The sequence below is a fragment of the Oncorhynchus keta genome, unplaced genomic scaffold, assembly GCF_023373465.1.
Source record: "Oncorhynchus keta strain PuntledgeMale-10-30-2019 unplaced genomic scaffold, Oket_V2 Un_scaffold_16189_pilon_pilon, whole genome shotgun sequence".
NCBI classification, from domain to species: domain Eukaryota; kingdom Metazoa; phylum Chordata; class Actinopteri; order Salmoniformes; family Salmonidae; genus Oncorhynchus; species Oncorhynchus keta.
This window is the reverse complement of record NW_026290809.1, coordinates 288,971-311,244: the sequence shown is the minus strand read 5'-3', so window position 1 is coordinate 311,244 and position 22,274 is coordinate 288,971. Positions and strand designations below refer to the sequence as shown.

At 43.5% G+C, this 22,274-nt stretch overlaps 1 protein-coding gene across 1 annotated transcript in view; it reads right to left on the bottom strand.

Annotated features, from left to right (window-relative positions):
• The window catches only part of LOC127927635 (trinucleotide repeat-containing gene 6A protein-like), a 69,262-nt gene that overhangs the window by 29,152 nt on the left and 17,836 nt on the right, over positions 1-22,274 (bottom strand). Inside the window, 5 exon segments of the mRNA XM_052514253.1 lie at positions 12,527-12,649; positions 15,206-15,389; positions 19,181-19,285; positions 19,419-19,553; positions 20,901-21,011. Of these exon segments, the coding sequence (XP_052370213.1) occupies positions 12,527-12,649; positions 15,206-15,389; positions 19,181-19,285; positions 19,419-19,553; positions 20,901-21,011 (658 nt within the window).

Below are 22,274 nucleotides of genomic sequence, written 5' to 3'. Positions count from 1 at the left end.
GATCAGTCAGTCAGTCAGTCAGCTCCTAAATAACTATTATTACCTGTAGATCAGTCAGTCAGTCAGTCAGCTCCTAAATAACTATTATTACCTGTAGATCAGTCAGTCAGTCAGTCAGCTCCTAAATAACTATTATTACCTGTAGATCAGTCAGTCAGTCAGTCAGCTCCTAAATAACTATTATTACCTGTAGATCAGTCAGTCAGTCAGTCAGTCAGCTCCTAAATATCTATTATTACCTGTAGATCAGTCAGTCAGTCAGTCAGCTCCTAAATAACTATTATTACCTGTAGATCAGTCAGTCAGTCAGTCAGCTCCTAAATAACTATTATTACCTGTAGATCAGTCAGTCAGTCAGCTCCTAAATAACTATTATTACCTGTAGATCAGTCAGTCAGTCAGTCAGTCAGCTCCTAAATAACTATTATTACCTGTAGATCAGTCAGTCAGTCAGTCAGCTCCTAAATAACTATTATTACCTGTAGATCAGTCAGTCAGTCAGTCAGTCAGCTCCTAAATAACTATTATTACCTGTAGATCAGTCAGTCAGTCAGTCAGTCAGTCAGTCAGTCAGCTCCTAAATATCTATTATTACCTGTAGATCAGTCAGTCAGTCAGTCAGTCAGCTCCTAAATATCTATTATTACCTGTAGATCAGTCAGTCAGTCAGTCAGCTCCTAAATATCTATTATTACCTGTAGATCAGTCAGTCAGTCAGTCAGTCAGCTCCTAAATAACTATTATTACCTGTAGATCAGTCAGTCAGTCAGCTCCTAAATAACTATTATTACCTGTAGATCAGTCAGTCAGTCAGTCAGCTCCTAAATAACTATTATTACCTGTAGATCAGTCAGTCAGTCAGCTCCTAAATAACTATTATTACCTGTAGATCAGTCAGTCAGTCAGTCAGCTCCTAAATAACTATTATTACCTGTAGATCAGTCAGTCAGTCAGTCAGCTCCTAAATAACTATTATTACCTGTAGATCAGTCAGTCAGTCAGTCAGCTCCTAAATAACTATTATTACCTGTAGATCAGTCAGTCAGTCAGCTCCTAAATATCTATTATTACCTGTAGATCAGTCAGTCAGCTCCTAAATAACTATTATTACCTGTAGATCAGTCAGTCAGTCAGCTCCTAAATAACTATTATTACCTGTAGAAATAACAGTCAGATCAGTCAGTCAGCTCCTAAATAACTATTATTACCTGTAGATCAGTCAGTCAGTCAGTCTCCTAAATAACTATTATTACCTGTAGATCAGTCAGTCAGTCAGTCAGTCAGCTCCTAAATAACTATTATTACCTGTAGATCAGTCAGTCAGTCAGTCAGCTCCTAAATAACTATTATTACCTGTAGATCAGTCAGTCAGTCAGCTCCTAAATAACTATTATTACCTGTAGATCAGTCAGTCAGTCAGTCAGTCAGCTCCTAAATAACTATTATTACCTGTAGATCAGTCAGTCAGTCAGTCAGCTCCTAAATAACTATTATTACCTGTAGATCAGTCAGTCAGTCAGTCAGCTCCTAAATAACTATTATTACCTGTAGATCAGTCAGTCAGTCAGTCAGCTCCTAAATAACTATTATTACCTGTAGATCAGTCAGTCAGTCAGCTCCTAAATAACTATTATTACCTGTAGATCAGTCAGTCAGTCAGTCAGTCAGCTCCTAAATAACTATTATTACCTGTAGATCAGTCAGTCAGTCAGTCAGCTCCTAAATAACTATTATTACCTGTAGATCAGTCAGTCAGTCAGTCAGCTCCTAAATAACTATTATTACCTGTAGATCAGTCAGTCAGTCAGTCAGCTCCTAAATAACTATTATTACCTGTAGATCAGTCAGTCAGTCAGTCAGCTCCTAAATAACTAGTATTACCTGTAGATCAGTCAGTCAGTCAGTCAGCTCCTAAATAACTATTATTACCTGTAGATCAGTCAGTCAGTCAGTCAGCTCCTAAATAACTATTATTACCTGTAGATCAGTCAGTCAGTCAGTCAGCTCCTAAATAACTATTATTACCTGTAGATCAGTCAGTCAGTCAGTCAGCTCCTAAATAACTATTATTACCTGTAGATCAGTCAGTCAGTCAGTCAGCTCCTAAATAACTATTATTACCTGTAGATCAGTCAGTCAGTCAGTCAGTCAGCTCCTAAATAACTATTATTACCTGTAGATCAGTCAGTCAGTCAGCTCCTAAATAACTATTATTACCTGTAGATCAGTCAGTCAGTCAGTCAGCTCCTAAATAACTATTATTACCTGTAGATCAGTCAGTCAGTCAGTCAGCTCCTAAATAACTATTATTACCTGTAGATCAGTCAGTCAGTCAGTCAGTCAGCTCCTAAATAACTATTATTACCTGTAGATCAGTCAGTCAGTCAGCTCCTAAATAACTATTATTACCTGTAGATCAGTCAGTCAGTCAGTCAGTCAGTCAGCTCCTAAATAACTATTATTACCTGTAGATCAGTCAGTCAGTCAGTCAGCTCCTAAATAACTATTATTACCTGTAGATCAGTCAGTCGGTCAGTCAGCTCCTAAATAACTATTATTACCTGTAGATCAGTCAGTCAGTCAGTCAGCTCCTAAATAACTAGTATTACCTGTAGATCAGTCAGTCAGTCAGTCAGCTCCTAAATAACTATTATTACCTGTAGATCAGTCAGTCAGTCAGTCAGCTCCTAAATAACTATTATTACCTGTAGATCAGTCAGTCAGTCAGTCAGCTCCTAAATAACTATTATTACCTGTAGATCAGTCAGTCAGTCAGTCAGTCAGCTCCTAAATAACTATTATTACCTGTAGATCAGTCAGTCAGCTCCTAAATAACTATTATTACCTGTAGATCAGTCAGTCAGTCAGTCAGTCAGCTCCTAAATAACTATTATTACCTGTAGATCAGTCAGTCAGCTCCTAAATAACTATTATTACCTGTAGATCAGTCAGTCAGTCAGTCAGTCAGCTCCTAAATAACTATTATTACCTGTAGATCAGTCAGTCAGTCAGCTCCTAAATAACTAGTATTACCTGTAGATCAGTCAGTCAGTCAGTCAGCTCCTAAATAACTATTATTACCTGGAGATCAGTCAGTCAGTCAGTCAGTCAGCTCTAAATAACTATTATTACCTGTAGATCAGTCAGTCAGTCAGTCAGCTCCTAAATAACTATTATTACCTGTAGATCAGTCAGTCAGTCAGTCAGCTCCTAAATAACTATTATTACCTGTAGATCAGTCAGTCAGTCAGTCAGCTCCTAAATAACTATTATTACCTGTAGATCAGTCAGTCAGTCAGTCAGCTCCTAAATAACTATTATTACCTGTAGATCAGTCAGTCAGTCAGCTCCTAAATAACTATAATTACCTGTAGATCAGTCAGTCAGTCAGTCAGCTCCTAAATAACTATTATTACCTGTAGATCAGTCAGTCAGTCAGTCAGCTCCTAAATAACTATTATTACCTGTAGATCAGTCAGTCAGTCAGTCAGTCAGTCAGCTCCTAAATAACTATTATTACCTGTAGATCAGTCAGTCAGTCAGTCAGTCAGCTCCTAAATAACTATTATTACCTGTAGATCAGTCAGTCAGTCAGTCAGCTCCTAAATAACTATTATTACCTGTAGATCAGTCAGTCAGTCAGTCAGCTCCTAAATAACTATTATTACCTGTAGATCAGTCAGTCAGTCAGCTCCTAAATAATTATTATTACCTGTAGATCAGTCAGTCAGTCAGCTCCTAAATAACTATTATTACCTGTAGATCAGTCAGTCAGTCAGCTCCTAAATAACTATTATTACCTGTAGATCAGTCAGTCAGTCAGTCAGTCAGCTCCTAAATAACTATTATTACCTGTAGATCAGTCAGTCAGCTCCTAAATAACTATTATTACCTGTAGATCAGTCAGTCAGTCAGTCAGTCAGCTCCTAAATATCTATTATTACCTGTAGATCAGTCAGTCAGTCAGCTCCTAAATAACTATTATTACCTGTAGATCAGTCAGTCAGTCAGTCAGCTCCTAAATAACTATTATTACCTGTAGATCAGTCAGTCAGTCAGTCAGCTCCTAAATAACTATTATTACCTGTAGATCAGTCAGTCAGTCAGCTCCTAAATAACTATTATTACCTGTAGATCAGTCAGTCAGTCAGTCAGCTCCTAAATAACTATTATTACCTGTAGATCAGTCAGTCAGTCAGTCAGCTCCTAAATAACTATTATTACCTGTAGATCAGTCAGTCAGTCAGTCAGCTCCTAAATAACTATTATTACCTGTAGATCAGTCAGTCAGTCAGTCAGCTCCTAAATAACTATTATTACCTGTAGATCAGTCAGTCAGTCAGCTCCTAAATATCTATTATTACCTGTAGATCAGTCAGTCAGCTCCTAAATAACTATTATTACCTGTAGATCAGTCAGTCAGTCAGCTCCTAAATAACTATTATTACCTGTAGATCAGTCAGTCAGTCAGTCAGCTCCTAAATAACTATTATTACCTGTAGATCAGTCAGTCAGTCAGCTCCTAAATAACTATTATTACCTGTAGATCAGTCAGTCAGTCAGTCAGTCAGCTCCTAAATAACTATTATTACCTGTAGATCAGTCAGTCAGTCAGTCAGCTCCTAAATAACTATTATTACCTGTAGATCAGTCAGTCAGTCAGCTCCTAAATAACTATTATTACCTGTAGATCAGTCAGTCAGTCAGTCAGTCAGCTCCTAAATAACTATTATTACCTGTAGATCAGTCAGTCAGTCAGTCAGCTCCTAAATAACTATTATTACCTGTAGATCAGTCAGTCAGTCAGTCAGCTCCTAAATAACTATTATTACCTGTAGATCAGTCAGTCAGTCAGTCAGCTCCTAAATAACTATTATTACCTGTAGATCAGTCAGTCAGTCAGCTCCTAAATAACTATTATTACCTGTAGATCAGTCAGTCAGTCAGTCAGTCAGCTCCTAAATAACTATTATTACCTGTAGATCAGTCAGTCAGTCAGTCAGCTCCTAAATAACTATTATTACCTGTAGATCAGTCAGTCAGTCAGTCAGCTCCTAAATAACTATTATTACCTGTAGATCAGTCAGTCAGTCAGTCAGCTCCTAAATAACTATTATTACCTGTAGATCAGTCAGTCAGTCAGTCAGCTCCTAAATAACTAGTATTACCTGTAGATCAGTCAGTCAGTCAGTCAGCTCCTAAATAACTATTATTACCTGTAGATCAGTCAGTCAGTCAGTCAGCTCCTAAATAACTATTATTACCTGTAGATCAGTCAGTCAGTCAGTCAGCTCCTAAATAACTATTATTACCTGTAGATCAGTCAGTCAGTCAGTCAGCTCCTAAATAACTATTATTACCTGTAGATCAGTCAGTCAGTCAGTCAGCTCCTAAATAACTATTATTACCTGTAGATCAGTCAGTCAGTCAGTCAGTCAGCTCCTAAATAACTATTATTACCTGTAGATCAGTCAGTCAGTCAGCTCCTAAATAACTATTATTACCTGTAGATCAGTCAGTCAGTCAGTCAGCTCCTAAATAACTATTATTACCTGTAGATCAGTCAGTCAGTCAGTCAGCTCCTAAATAACTATTATTACCTGTAGATCAGTCAGTCAGTCAGTCAGTCAGCTCCTAAATAACTATTATTACCTGTAGATCAGTCAGTCAGTCAGCTCCTAAATAACTATTATTACCTGTAGATCAGTCAGTCAGTCAGTCAGTCAGTCAGCTCCTAAATAACTATTATTACCTGTAGATCAGTCAGTCAGTCAGTCAGCTCCTAAATAACTATTATTACCTGTAGATCAGTCAGTCGGTCAGTCAGCTCCTAAATAACTATTATTACCTGTAGATCAGTCAGTCAGTCAGTCAGCTCCTAAATAACTAGTATTACCTGTAGATCAGTCAGTCAGTCAGTCAGCTCCTAAATAACTATTATTACCTGTAGATCAGTCAGTCAGTCAGTCAGCTCCTAAATAACTATCATTACCTGTAGATCAGTCAGTCAGTCAGTCAGCTCCTAAATAACTATTATTACCTGTAGATCAGTCAGTCAGTCAGTCAGTCAGCTCCTAAATAACTATTATTACCTGTAGATCAGTCAGTCAGCTCCTAAATAACTATTATTACCTGTAGATCAGTCAGTCAGTCAGTCAGTCAGCTCCTAAATAACTATTATTACCTGTAGATCAGTCAGTCAGCTCCTAAATAACTATTATTACCTGTAGATCAGTCAGTCAGTCAGTCAGTCAGCTCCTAAATAACTATTATTACCTGTAGATCAGTCAGTCAGTCAGCTCCTAAATAACTATTATTACCTGTAGATCAGTCAGTCAGTCAGTCAGTCAGCTCCTAAATAACTATTATTACCTGTAGATCAGTCAGTCAGCTCCTAAATAACTATTATTACCTGTAGATCAGTCAGTCAGTCAGTCAGTCAGCTCCTAAATATCTATTATTACCTGTAGATCAGTCAGTCAGTCAGCTCCTAAATAACTATTATTACCTGTAGATCAGTCAGTCAGTCAGTCAGCTCCTAAATAACTATTATTACCTGTAGATCAGTCAGTCAGTCAGTCAGCTCCTAAATAACTATTATTACCTGTAGATCAGTCAGTCAGTCAGCTCCTAAATAACTATTATTACCTGTAGATCAGTCAGTCAGTCAGTCAGCTCCTAAATAACTATTATTACCTGTAGATCAGTCAGTCAGTCAGTCAGCTCCTAAATAACTATTATTACCTGTAGATCAGTCAGTCAGTCAGTCAGCTCCTAAATAACTATTATTACCTGTAGATCAGTCAGTCAGTCAGTCAGCTCCTAAATAACTATTATTACCTGTAGATCAGTCAGTCAGTCAGCTCCTAAATATCTATTATTACCTGTAGATCAGTCAGTCAGCTCCTAAATAACTATTATTACCTGTAGATCAGTCAGTCAGTCAGCTCCTAAATAACTATTATTACCTGTAGATCAGTCAGTCAGTCAGTCAGCTCCTAAATAACTATTATTACCTGTAGATCAGTCAGTCAGTCAGCTCCTAAATAACTATTATTACCTGTAGATCAGTCAGTCAGTCAGTCAGTCAGCTCCTAAATAACTATTATTACCTGTAGATCAGTCAGTCAGTCAGTCAGCTCCTAAATAACTATTATTACCTGTAGATCAGTCAGTCAGTCAGCTCCTAAATAACTATTATTACCTGTAGATCAGTCAGTCAGTCAGTCAGTCAGCTCCTAAATAACTATTATTACCTGTAGATCAGTCAGTCAGTCAGTCAGCTCCTAAATAACTATTATTACCTGTAGATCAGTCAGTCAGTCAGTCAGCTCCTAAATAACTATTATTACCTGTAGATCAGTCAGTCAGTCAGTCAGCTCCTAAATAACTATTATTACCTGTAGATCAGTCAGTCAGTCAGCTCCTAAATAACTATTATTACCTGTAGATCAGTCAGTCAGTCAGTCAGTCAGCTCCTAAATAACTATTATTACCTGTAGATCAGTCAGTCAGTCAGTCAGCTCCTAAATAACTATTATTACCTGTAGATCAGTCAGTCAGTCAGTCAGCTCCTAAATAACTATTATTACCTGTAGATCAGTCAGTCAGTCAGTCAGCTCCTAAATAACTATTATTACCTGTAGATCAGTCAGTCAGTCAGTCAGCTCCTAAATAACTAGTATTACCTGTAGATCAGTCAGTCAGTCAGTCAGCTCCTAAATAACTATTATTACCTGTAGATCAGTCAGTCAGTCAGTCAGCTCCTAAATAACTATTATTACCTGTAGATCAGTCAGTCAGTCAGTCAGCTCCTAAATAACTATTATTACCTGTAGATCAGTCAGTCAGTCAGTCAGCTCCTAAATAACTATTATTACCTGTAGATCAGTCAGTCAGTCAGTCAGCTCCTAAATAACTATTATTACCTGTAGATCAGTCAGTCAGTCAGTCAGTCAGCTCCTAAATAACTATTATTACCTGTAGATCAGTCAGTCAGTCAGCTCCTAAATAACTATTATTACCTGTAGATCAGTCAGTCAGTCAGTCAGCTCCTAAATAACTATTATTACCTGTAGATCAGTCAGTCAGTCAGTCAGCTCCTAAATAACTATTATTACCTGTAGATCAGTCAGTCAGTCAGTCAGTCAGCTCCTAAATAACTATTATTACCTGTAGATCAGTCAGTCAGTCAGCTCCTAAATAACTATTATTACCTGTAGATCAGTCAGTCAGTCAGTCAGTCAGTCAGCTCCTAAATAACTATTATTACCTGTAGATCAGTCAGTCAGTCAGTCAGCTCCTAAATAACTATTATTACCTGTAGATCAGTCAGTCGGTCAGTCAGCTCCTAAATAACTATTATTACCTGTAGATCAGTCAGTCAGTCAGTCAGCTCCTAAATAACTAGTATTACCTGTAGATCAGTCAGTCAGTCAGTCAGCTCCTAAATAACTATTATTACCTGTAGATCAGTCAGTCAGTCAGTCAGCTCCTAAATAACTATCATTACCTGTAGATCAGTCAGTCAGTCAGTCAGCTCCTAAATAACTATTATTACCTGTAGATCAGTCAGTCAGTCAGTCAGTCAGCTCCTAAATAACTATTATTACCTGTAGATCAGTCAGTCAGCTCCTAAATAACTATTATTACCTGTAGATCAGTCAGTCAGTCAGTCAGTCAGCTCCTAAATAACTATTATTACCTGTAGATCAGTCAGTCAGCTCCTAAATAACTATTATTACCTGTAGATCAGTCAGTCAGTCAGTCAGTCAGCTCCTAAATAACTATTATTACCTGTAGATCAGTCAGTCAGTCAGCTCCTAAATAACTAGTATTACCTGTAGATCAGTCAGTCAGTCAGTCAGCTCCTAAATAACTATTATTACCTGTAGATCAGTCAGTCAGTCAGTCAGTCAGCTCCTAAATAACTATTATTACCTGTAGATCAGTCAGTCAGTCAGTCAGCTCCTAAATAACTATTATTACCTGTAGATCAGTCAGTCAGTCAGTCAGCTCCTAAATAACTATTATTACCTGTAGATCAGTCAGTCAGTCAGTCAGCTCCTAAATAACTATTATTACCTGTAGATCAGTCAGTCAGTCAGTCAGCTCCTAAATAACTATTATTACCTGTAGATCAGTCAGTCAGTCAGCTCCTAAATAACTATAATTACCTGTAGATCAGTCAGTCAGTCAGTCAGCTCCTAAATAACTATTATTACCTGTAGATCAGTCAGTCAGTCAGTCAGCTCCTAAATAACTATTATTACCTGTAGATCAGTCAGTCAGTCAGTCAGTCAGTCAGCTCCTAAATAACTATTATTACCTGTAGATCAGTCAGTCAGTCAGTCAGCTCCTAAATAACTATTATTACCTGTAGATCAGTCAGTCAGTCAGTCAGCTCCTAAATAACTATTATTACCTGTAGATCAGTCAGTCAGTCAGTCAGCTCCTAAATAACTATTATTACCTGTAGATCAGTCAGTCAGACAGCTCCTAAATAATTATTATTACCTGTAGATCAGTCAGTCAGTCAGCTCCTAAATAACTATTATTACCTGTAGATCAGTCAGTCAGTCAGCTCCTAAATAACTATTATTACCTGTAGATCAGTCAGTCAGTCAGTCAGTCAGTCAGCTCCTAAATAACTATTATTACCTGTAGATCAGTCAGTCAGCTCCTAAATAACTATTATTACCTGTAGATCAGTCAGTCAGTCAGTCAGTCAGCTCCTAAATATCTATTATTACCTGTAGATCAGTCAGTCAGTCAGCTCCTAAATAACTATTATTACCTGTAGATCAGTCAGTCAGTCAGTCAGCTCCTAAATAACTATTATTACCTGTAGATCAGTCAGTCAGTCAGTCAGCTCCTAAATAACTATTATTACCTGTAGATCAGTCAGTCAGTCAGCTCCTAAATAACTATTATTACCTGTAGATCAGTCAGTCAGTCAGTCAGCTCCTAAATAACTATTATTACTTGTAGATCAGTCAGTCAGTCAGTCAGTCAGCTCCTAAATAACTATTATTACCTGTAGATCAGTCAGTCAGTCAGTCAGCTCCTAAATAACTATTATTACCTGTAGATCAGTCAGTCAGTCAGTCAGTCAGCTCCTAAATAACTATTATTACCTGTAGATCAGTCAGTCAGTCAGTCAGCTCCTAAATAACTATTATTACCTGTAGATCAGTCAGTCAGTCAGTCAGCTCCTAAATAACTATTATTACCTGTAGATCAGTCAGTCAGTCAGTCAGCTCCTAAATAACTATTATTACCTGTAGATCAGTCAGTCAGTCAGTCAGCTCCTAAATAACTATTATTACCTGTAGATCAGTCAGTCAGTCAGTCAGCTCCTAAATATCTATTATTACCTGTAGATCAGTCAGTCAGTCAGTCAGCTCCTAAATAACTATTATTACCTGTAGATCAGTCAGTCAGTCAGTCAGTCAGCTCCTAAATAACTATTATTACCTGTAGATCAGTCAGTCAGTCAGTCAGCTCCTAAATAACTATTATTACCTGTAGATCAGTCAGTCAGTCAGTCAGCTCCTAAATAACTATTATTACCTGTAGATCAGTCAGTCAGTCAGTCAGTCAGCTCCTAAATAACTATTATTACCTGTAGATCAGTCAGTCAGTCAGTCAGCTCCTAAATAACTATTATTACCTGTAGATCAGTCAGTCAGTCAGTCAGCTCCTAAATATCTATTATTACCTGTAGATCAGTCAGTCAGCTCCTAAATAACTATTATTACCTGTAGATCAGTCAGTCAGTCAGTCAGCTCCTAAATAACTATTATTACCTGTAGATCAGTCAGTCAGCTCCTAAATAACTATTATTACCTGTAGATCAGTCAGTCAGTCAGTCAGCTCCTAAATAACTATTATTACCTGTAGATCAGTCAGTCAGTCAGTCAGCTCCTAAATAACTATTATTACCTGTAGATCAGTCAGTCAGTCAGTCAGCTCCTAAATAACTATTATTACCTGTAGATCAGTCAGTCAGCTCCTTAAGACACTGAGAGACGTCCCAGGCTTGGACACACACACAGAGACGTCCCAGGCTTGGACACACTGAGAGCCGTCCCAGGCTTGGACACACACACAGAGACGTCCCAGGCTTGGACACACACACAGAGACGTCCCAGGCTTGGACACACACACTGAGAGACGTCCCAGGCTTGGACACACACACTGAGAGACGTCCCAGGCTTGGACACACACACTGAGAGACGTGGACACACAGAGACGTCCCAGGCTTGGACACACACACTGAGAGACGTGGACACACAGAGACGTCCCAGGCTTGGACACACACACTGAGAGACGTCCCAGGCTTGGACACACACACTGAGAGACGTCCCAGGCTTGGACACACACACTGAGAGACGTCCCAGGCTTGGACACACACACTGAGAGACGTCCCAGGCTTGGACACACACACTGAGAGACGTCCCAGGCTTGGACACACACACTGAGAGACGTCCCAGGCTTGGACACACACACTGAGAGACGTCCCAGGCTTGGACACACACACTGAGAGACGTCCCAGGCTTGGACACACACTGAGAGACGTCCCAGGCTTGGACACACACACTGAGAGACGTCCCAGGCTTGGACACACACACTGAGAGACGTCCCAGGCTTGGACACACACACTGAGAAACGTCCCAGGCTTGGACACACACACTGAGAGACGTCCCAGGCTTGGACACACACACTGAGAGACGTCCCAGGCTTGGACACACACACTGAGAGACGTCCCAGGCTTGGACACACACACTGAGAGACGTCCCAGGCTTGGACACACAGAGACGTCCCAGGCTTGGACACACAGAGACGTCCCAGGCTTGGACACACAGAGACGTCCCAGGCTTGGACACACAGAGACGTCCCAGGCTTGGACACACAGAGACGTCCCAGGCTTGGACACACAGAGAGACGTCCCAGGCTTGGACACACAGAGAGACGTCCCAGGCTTGGACACACAGAGAGACGTCCCAGGCTTGGACACACAGAGAGACGTCCCAGGCTTGGACACACAGAGAGACGTCCCAGGCTTGGACACACAGAGAGACGTCCCAGGCTTGGACACACAAAGACGTCCCAGGCTTGGACACACAGAGACGTCCCAGGCTTGGACACACAGAGACGTCCCAGGCTTGGACACACAGAGACGTCCCAGGCTTGGACACACAGAGACGTCCCAGGCTTGGACACACAGAGACGTCCCAGGCTTGGACACACAAAGACGTCCCAGGCTTGGACACACAGAGACGTCCCAGGCTTGGACACACAGAGACGTCCCAGGCTTGGACACACACACTGAGAGACGTACCAGGCGTGGACACACTGAGAGACTTCCCAGGCTTGGACACACAGAGACGTACCAGGCTTGGACACACTGAGAGACGTGGACACACAGAGAGACGTGGACACACAGAGAGACGTACCAGGCTTGGACACACAGAGAGACGTGGACACACAGAGACATACCAGGCTTGGACACACAGAGACGTACCAGGCTTGTGCTCCAGAGGTGAGTTAACAGACACGTCCAAGGCCGTCCACTTCTTCAGACGAGACTGAGGCTCCTTACAGCCAGACCCCGTGTCAAGGCCTACATTCAGGTTAGAGTTCAAGCCTGGAGAAGACGAGAGTATTGTAGTATTTCAGATATACACAGACGCCAGGATAAAACACTGTCTAGAATTACGTAGACACCAGGATAAAAACACTGTCTAGAACTACAGAACTACGTAGACACCAGGATTAAAACACTGTCTAGAACTACAGAACTATGTAGACACCAGGATAAAACACTGTCTAGAACTACAGAACTACGTAGACACCAGGATTAAAACACTGTCTAGAACTACAGAACTACGTAGACACCAGGATAAAACACTGTCTACAACTACAGAACTACGTAGACACCAGGATAAAACACTGTCTAGAACTACAGGACTACGTAGACACCAGGATAAAACACTGTCTAGAACTACAGAACTACGTAGACACCAGGATAAAACACTGTCTAGAACTACAGAACTACGTAGACGCCAGGATAAAACACTGTCTAGAACTACAGAACTACATAGACACCAGGATAAAACACTGTCTAGAACTACAGAACTACGTAGACACCAGGATAAAACACTGTCTAGAACTACAGAACTACGTAGACACCAGGATAAAACACTGTCTAGAACTACAGAACTACATAGACACCAGGATAAAACACTGTCTAGAACTACGTAGACACCAGGATAAAACACTGTCTAGAACTACAGAACTACGTAGACACCAGGATAAAACACTGTCTAGAACTACGTAGACACCAGGATAAAACACTGTCTAGAACTACAGAACTACATAGACACCAGGATAAAACACTGTCTAGAACTACAGAACTACATAGACACCAGGATAAAACACTGTCTAGAACTACAGAACTACGTAGACACCAGGATAAAACACTGTCTAGAACTACAGAACTACGTAGACACCAGGATAAAACACTGTCTAGAACTACAGAACTACATAGACACCAGGATAAACACTGTCTAGAACTACAGAACTACGTAGACACCAGGATAAAACACTGTCTAGAACTACGTAGACACCAGGATAAAACACTGTCTAGAACTACAGAACTACGTAGACACCAGGATAAAACACTGTCTAGAACTACAGGACTACGTAGACACCAGGATAAAACACTGTCTAGAACTACGTAGACACCAGGATAAAACACTTTCTAGAACTACAGAACTACGTAGACACCAGGATAAACACTGTCTAGAACTACGTAGACACCAGGATAAACACTGTCTAGAACTACAGAACAACGTAGACACCAGGATAAAACACTTTCTAGAACTACAGAACTACGTAGACACCAGGATAAAACACTGTCTAGAACTACAGGACTACGTAGACACCAGGATAAAACACTGTCTAGAACTACAGGACTACGTAGACACCAGGATAAAACACTGTCTAGAACTACAGAACTAGGTAGACACCAGGATAAAACACTGTCTAGAACTACAGAACTACGTAGACACCAGGATAAAACACTGTCTAGAACTACAGAACTACGTAGACACCTGGATAAAACACTGTCTAGAACTACAGAACTACGTAGACACCAGGATAAAACACTGTCTAGAACTACAGAACTACGTAGACACCAGGATAAAACACTGTCTAGAACTACGTAGACACCAGGATAAAACACTGTCTAGAACTACAGAACTACATAGACACCAGGATAAAACACTGTCTAGAACTACATAGACACCAGGATAAAACACTGTCTAGAACTACAGAACTACGTAGACACCAGGATAAAACACTGTCTACAACTACAGAACTACGTAGACACCAGGATAAAACACTGTCTAGAACTACAGGACTACGTAGACACCAGGATAAAACACTGTCTAGAACTACAGAACTACGTAGACACCAGGACACCCCCTGGACAGGACACTAGTCTGTCTCCTGTTTCTGTAGTGAGACAGCTTGATGTACCAGGACACCCCCTGGACAGGACACCCCCTGGACAGGTCACTAGCCTGTCTCTGTAGAGAGACAGCTTGATGTACCAGGACACCGCCTGGACAGGACACTAGCCTGTCTCCTGTTTCTGTAGTGAGACAGCTTGATGTACCAGGACACCCCCTGGACAGGACACCCCCTGGACAGGTCACCCCCTGGACAGGACACTAGCCTGTCTCTGTAGAGAGACAGCTTGATGTACCAGGACACCGCCTGGACAGGACACTAGCCTGTCTCCTGTTTCTGTAGTGAGACAGCTTGATGTACCAGGACACCCCCTGGACAGGACACTAGTCTGTCTCCTGTTTCTGTAGAGAGACAGCTTGATGTACCAGTACACCCCCTGGACAGGACACTAGTCTATCTCCTGTTTCTGTAAAGAGACAGCTTGATGTACCAGGACACCGCCTGGACAGGACACTAGTCTATCTCCTGTTTCTGTAGAGACAGCTTGATGTACCAGGACACCCCCTGGACAGCACACTAGCCTGTCTCCTGTTTCTGTAGTGAGACAGCTTGATGTACCAGGACACCCCCTGGACAGGACACTAGTCTATCACAGCAGGCCCCCTGGGTGTGAGGGCCCTACTAAATTATCAGATTGATATTTCCTTCAGGCATCATGAAGGCCTACCTAAAGGGAAGTTGGTAAAGGAGCCCATGTGGTTGGGCTCCTTCTGCAGCTCAGATGCATTCTGGGGCATGTAGTTGTCCATGTAGGACTTGAGGGGCTGGTGGGCGGGGTTCTGCTTCAAGAGGGAGTGGTCGAGGTGTTGCGGAGGCTGCATCATCGACTGGGACGAACCAATAGGACGGCCCTGCACACAGAGAAGGGAGGGGTTAGATGGAGGCACAGACAGTTAGTCTGTACTATGGACTAGTATCGGAAAATAACCAGAGACACCGAGAGACAGACAGTTAGTCTGTACTATGGACTAGTATCGGAAAATAACCAGAGACACCGAGAGACAGACAGTTAGTCTGTACTATGGACTAGTATCGGAAAATAACCAACAGAGACACCGAGAGACAGACAGACAACACCGAGAGACAGACAGTTAGTCTGTACTATGGACTAGTATCGGAAAATAACCAGAGACACCGAGAGACAGACAGACAACACCGAGAGACAGACAGACAACACCGAGACAGAGAGACAGTTAGTCTGTACTATGGACTAGTATCGGAAAATAACCAGAGACACCGAGAGACAGACAGTTAGTCTGTACTATGGACTAGTATCGGAAAATAACCAGAGACACCGAGAGACAGACAGTTAGTCTGTACTATGGACTAGTATCGGAAAATAACCAGAGACACCGAGAGACAGACAGTTAGTCTGTACTATGGACTAGTATCGGAAAATAACCAACAGAGACACCGAGAGACAGACAGTTAGTCTGTACTATGGACTAGTATCGGAAAATAACCAGAGACACCGAGAGACAGACAGTTAGTCTGTACTATGGACTAGTATCGGAAAATAACCAGAGACACCGAGAGACAGACAGTTAGTCTGTACTATGGACTAGTATCGGAAAATAACCAGAGACACCGAGAGACAGACAGTTAGTCTGTACTATGGACTAGTATCGGAAAATAACCAACAGAGACACCGAGAGACAGACAGTTAGTCTGTACTATGGACTAGTATCGGAAAATAACCAGAGACACCGAGAGACAGACAGTTAGTCTGTACTATGGACTAGTATCGGAAAATAACCAGAGACACAGAGAGACAGACAGTTAGTCTGTACTATGGACTAGTATCGGAAAATAACCAGAGACACCGAGAGACAGACAGTTAGTCTGTACTATGGACTAGTATCGGAAAATAACCAGAGACACAGAGAGACAGACAGTTAGTCTGTACTATGGACTAGTATCGGAAAATAACCAGAGACACCGAGAGACAGACAGTTAGTCTGTACTATGGACTAGTATCGGAAAATAACCAGAGACACCGAGAGACAGACAGTTAGTCTGTACTATGGACTAGTATCGGAAAATAACCAGAGACACCGAGAGACAGACAGTTAGTCTGTACTATGGACTAGTATCGGAAAATAACCAGAGACACCGAGAGACAGACAGTTAGTCTGTACTATGGACTAGTATCGGAAAATAACCAGAGACACCGAGAGACAGACAGTTAGTCTGTACTATGGACTAGTATCGGAAAATAACCAGAGACACAGAGAGACAGACAGTTAGTCTGTACTATGGACTAGTATCGGAAAATAACCAGAGACACCGAGAGACACAGTTAGTCTGTGGACTAGTATCGGAAAATAACCAGAGACACCGAGAGACAGACAGTTAGTCTGTACTATGGACTAGTATCGGAAAATAACCAGAAACACCGAGAGACAGACAGTTAGTCTGTACTATGGACTAGTATCGGAAAATAACCAGAGACACCGAGAGACAGACAGTTAGTCTGTACTATGGACTAGTATCGGAAAATAACCAGAGACACCGAGAGACAGACAGTTAGTCTGTACTATGGACTAGTATCGGAAAATAACCAGAGACACCGAGAGACAGACAGTTAGTCTGTACTATGGACTAGTATCGGAAAATAACCAGAGACACCGAGAGACAGACAGTTAGTCTGTACTATGGACTAGTATCGGAAAATAACCAGAGACACCGAGAGACAGACAGACAACACCGAGAGACAGACAGACAACACCGAGACAGACAGTTAGTCTGTACTATGGACTAGTATCGGAAAATAACCAGAGACACCGAGAGACAGACAGACAACACCGAGAGACAGACAGACAACACCGAGACAGACAGTTAGTCTGTACTATGGACTAGTATCGGAAAATAACCAGAGACACCGAGAGACAGACAACACCGAGACAGAGAGACAGACAGTTAGTCTGTACTATGGACTAGTATCGGAAAATAACCAGAGACACCGAGAGACAGACAGTTAGTCTGTACTATGGACTAGTATCGGAAAATAACCAGAGACACCGAGAGACAGACAGTTAGTCTGTACTATGGACTAGTATCGGAAAATAACCAGAGACACCGAGAGACAGACAGTTAGTCTGTACTATGGACTAGTATCGGAAAATAACCAGAGACACCGAGAGACAGACAGTTAGTCTGTACTATGGACTAGTATCGGAAAATAACCAGAGACACCGAGAGACAGACAGTTAGTCTGTACTATGGACTAGTATCGGAAAATAACCAGAGACACCGAGAGACAGACAGTTAGTCTGTACTATGGACTAGTATCGGAAAATAACCAGAGACACCGAGAGACAGACAGTTAGTCTGTACTATGGACTAGTATCGGAAAATAACCAGAGACACCGAGAGACAGACAGTTAGTCTGTACTATGGACTAGTATCGGAAAATAACCAACAGAGACACCAAGAGACAGACAGACAGACAGACAGACAACACCGAGAGACAGACAGTTAGTCTGTACTATGGACTAGTATCGGAAAATAACCAGAGACACCGAGAGACAGACAGACAGACAGACAGACAGACAGACAGACAACACCGAGGCACAGACAGTTAGTCTGTACTATGGACTAGTATCGGAAAATAACCAGAGACACCGAGAGACAGACAGACAGACAGACAGACAGACAGACAACACCGAGAGACAGACAGACAGTTAGTCTGTACTATGGACTAGTATCGGAAAATAACCAGAGACACCGAGAGACAGACAGTTAGTCTGTACTATGGACTAGTATCGGAAAATAACCAGAGACACCGAGAGACAGACAGTTAGTCTGTACTATGGACTAGTATCGGAAAATAACCAGAGACACCGAGAGACAGACAGTTAGTCTGTACTATGGACTAGTATCGGAAAATAACCAACAGAGACACCAAGAGACAGACAGACAACACCGAGAGACAGACAGACAACACTGAGACAGACAGACAACACCGAGAGACAGACAGTTAGTCTGTACTATGGACTAGTATCGGAAAATAACCAACAGAGACACCAAGAGACAGACAGACAACACCGAGAGACAGACAGACAACACTGAGACAGACAGACAACACCGAGAGACAGACAGTTAGTCTGTACTATGGACTAGTATCGGAAAATAACCAGAGACACCGAGAGACAGACAGACAACACCGAGAGACAGACAGACAACACCGAGAGACAGACAGACAACACCGAGAGACAGACAGACAACACCGAGAGACAGACAGACAGACAACACCGAGAGACAGACAGACAGACAACACCGAGAGACAGACAGACAGACAACACCGAGAGACAGACAGACAGACAACACCGAGAGACAGACAGACAGACAACACCGAGAGACAGACAGACAGACAACACCGAGAGACAGACAGACAGACAACACCGAGACAGAGAGACAGAGACAGACAGACAGACACAGACAGACAGAGACAGACAGACAGACAGAGACAGACAGACAACACTGAGACAGGCAGAGACAGACAGACACAGACAGACAGACACAGACAGACAGAGACAGAGACAGACAGACAACACTGAGACAGGCAGAGACAGACAGGCAGAGACAGACAGACAGAGACAGACAGACAACACCGAGACAGACAGACAGAGCCAGTATGTACCTGCTGGTCCTGCTGGCGTCCCACAGGCATGGGTCTGTGACTCTGCTGCTGTCCAACAGACATCGGTCTCTGACTCTGCTGCTGAGACTGCTGGAGGAGGAGACGCTGTGGAGACAAACGGCCCGTCAGGAATTATACTAGATGTCAGATCTGAGTTAGAGGACATCAGGGTTAAGAGGTGTGTGTTAACCTGTAACTGTGTATGACGGTGTGTGTGTGTGTGTGTATGAGTGCTAACCTGTAACTGGTTAAGCTGGTTGAGTTGAGACAGCTGGTTGAGTTGAGACAGCTGGTTGAGGACAGCTACTTGCTGTGGACCAAACAGGTTCAGGCCTCCTGCACTGGGAGGGTACTTCAGGAGAGAGGGAGGGACCTGGGACACAGTCACATCAACTAGATTAGTAGAACAGTCAGACCTCCTGCACTGGGAGGGTACTTCAGTAGAGATGTCAATAGTAAGGCAATGGGGAGAATATTCTTGGACCTTCAGGAGGTTGAACATCCCCTTTAAAGGGACCTCCCGGTTAACATCCCCTTTACAGGGACCTCCCGGCTAACATCCCCTTCAAAGGGACCTCCCGGCTAACATCCCCTTCAAAGGGACCTCCCGGCTAACATCCCCTTCAAAGGGACCTCCCGGCTAACATCCCCTTCAAAGGGACCTCCCGGCTAACATCCCCTTCAAAGGGACCTCCCGGCTAACATCCCCTTCAAAGGGACCTCCCGGCTAACATCCCCTTCAAAGGGACCCCCCGGTTAACATCCCCTTCAGAGGGACCCCCCGGTTAACATCCCCTTCAGAGGGACCTCCCGGTTAACATCCCCTTCAAAGGGACCTCCCGGTTAACATCCCCTTCAAAGGGACCCCCCGGTTAACATCCCCTTTAAAGGGACCTCCCGGTTAACATCCCCTTCAAAGGGGCCTCCCGGTTAACATCCCCTTCAAAGGGGCCTCCCGGTTAACATCCCCTTCAAAGGGACCTCCCGGTTAACATCCCCTTCAAAGGGACCTCCCGGTTAACATCCCCTTCAAAGGGACCTCCCGGTTAACATCCCCTCCTTCAAAGGGACCTCCCGGTTAACATCCCCTCCTTCAAAGGGACCTCCCGGTTAACATCCCCTCCTTCAAAGGGACCTCCCGGTTAACATCCCCTCCTTCAAAGGGACCTCCCGGTTAACATCCCCTCCTTCAAAGGGACCTCCCGGTTAACATCCCCTCCTTCAAAGGGACCTCCCGGTTAACATCCCCTCCTTCAAAGGGACCTCCCGGTTAACATCCCCTTTAAAGGGACAGTCTGGTTAACATCCCCTTTAAAGGGACAGTCTGGTTAACATCCCCTTTAAAGGGACAGTCTGGTTAACATCCCCTTTAAAGGGACAGTCTGGTTAACATCCCCTTTAAAGGGACAGTCTGGTTAACATCCCCTTTAAAGGGACAGTCTGGTTAACATCCCCTTTAAAGGGACAGTCTGGTTAACATCCCCTTTAAAGGGACAGTCTGGTTAACATCCCCTTTAAAGGGACAGTCTGGTTAACATCCCCTTTAAAGGGACAGTCTGGTTAACATCCCCTTTAAAGGGACAGTCTGGTTAACATCCCCTTTAAAGGGACCTCCCGGCTAACATTTTTAGATGATCACACCAGGTAGTTCATCGGTGGCCACATATATTGTGTGTGTGTGTGTGTGTGTGTGTGTGTGTGTGTGTGTGTGTGTGTGTACCTGAGAGGACAGGACGGGTGGAGGCACTTGGTTACGGAGATTGTTCTGGGCTGAGTTGAGGGGAGCGTTATGAGATGGTACTGCACTGCTGCCATACATGGAGTTTACATTCTGAAACACACACACACACACACGTTAAGAGGACTGAAACACACACACACACACACACACACACACACACACACACACACACACACACACACACACGTTAAGAGGACTGAAACACACACACACACACACACACGTTAAGAGGACTGAAACACACACACACACACACACACACGTTAAGAGGACTGAAACACACAGGATACACACAGTTCGGACAGATTGTCACACACACACTATTTTCAAGAGCAGCGTAACCACTCACCTGCCTCCCAGCCTCAGAGACAGAGGGGGTGGGAGCCTGCCCTGAGCAGAGAGAGGGGATAGGCTGAGCAGAGTGGGAGGGGGAAAAGCTCATGCCGTGATTGGAGGAGAGCTCCTCCGAGGCGGAGCGATCATAAGCAGAGGAGAGCGGCAGGGAGAGCTGCAGAGGCAAGGACAGACGGACAGATGAGGAAGGAGAGAAGGCCCCAGAGGATGGAGGGAGGGAGGAGAGAAGGTCCCAGAGGATGGAGGGAGGAAGAGAGAGGGAGGAGAGAAGGTCCCAGAGGATGGAGGGAGGAAGAGAGAGGGAGGAGAGAAGGCCCCAGAGGATGGAGGGAGGAAGAGAGAGGGAGGAGAGAAGGCCCCAGAGGATGGAGGGAGGGAGGAGAGAGGGAGGAGAGAAGGTCCCAGAGGATGGAGGGAGGAAGAGAGGGAGGAGAGAAGGTCCCAGAGGATGGAGGGAGGAGAGAGGGAGGAGAGAAGGCCCCAGAGGATGGAGGGAGGGAGAGAGAGGGAGGAGAGAAGGTCCCAGAGGATGGAGGGAGGAGAGAGGGAGGAGAGAAGGTCCCAGAGGATGGAGGGAGGAAGAGAGAGGGAGGAGAGAAGGCCCCAGAGGATGGAGGGAGGAAGAGAGAGGGAGGAGAGAAGGCCCCAGAGGATGGAGGGAGGAAGAGAGAGGGAGGAGAGAAGGTCCCAGAGGATGGAGGGAGGGAGGAGAGAGGGAGGAGAGAAGGTCCCAGAGGATGGAGGGAGGAAGAGAGAGGGAGGAGAGAAGGCCCCAGAGGAAGCCAGAGAAGCCAGCTTTTTTATGACACTGAGCTACCACCAGGGGACTACATTCTGATATGACACTGAGCTACCACCAGGGGACTACATTCTGTAATGACACTGAGCTACCACTAGGGGACTACATTCTGTAATGACACTGAGCTACCACCAGGGGACTACATTCTGTAATGACACTGAGCTACCACTAGGGGACTACATTCTGTAATGACACTGAGC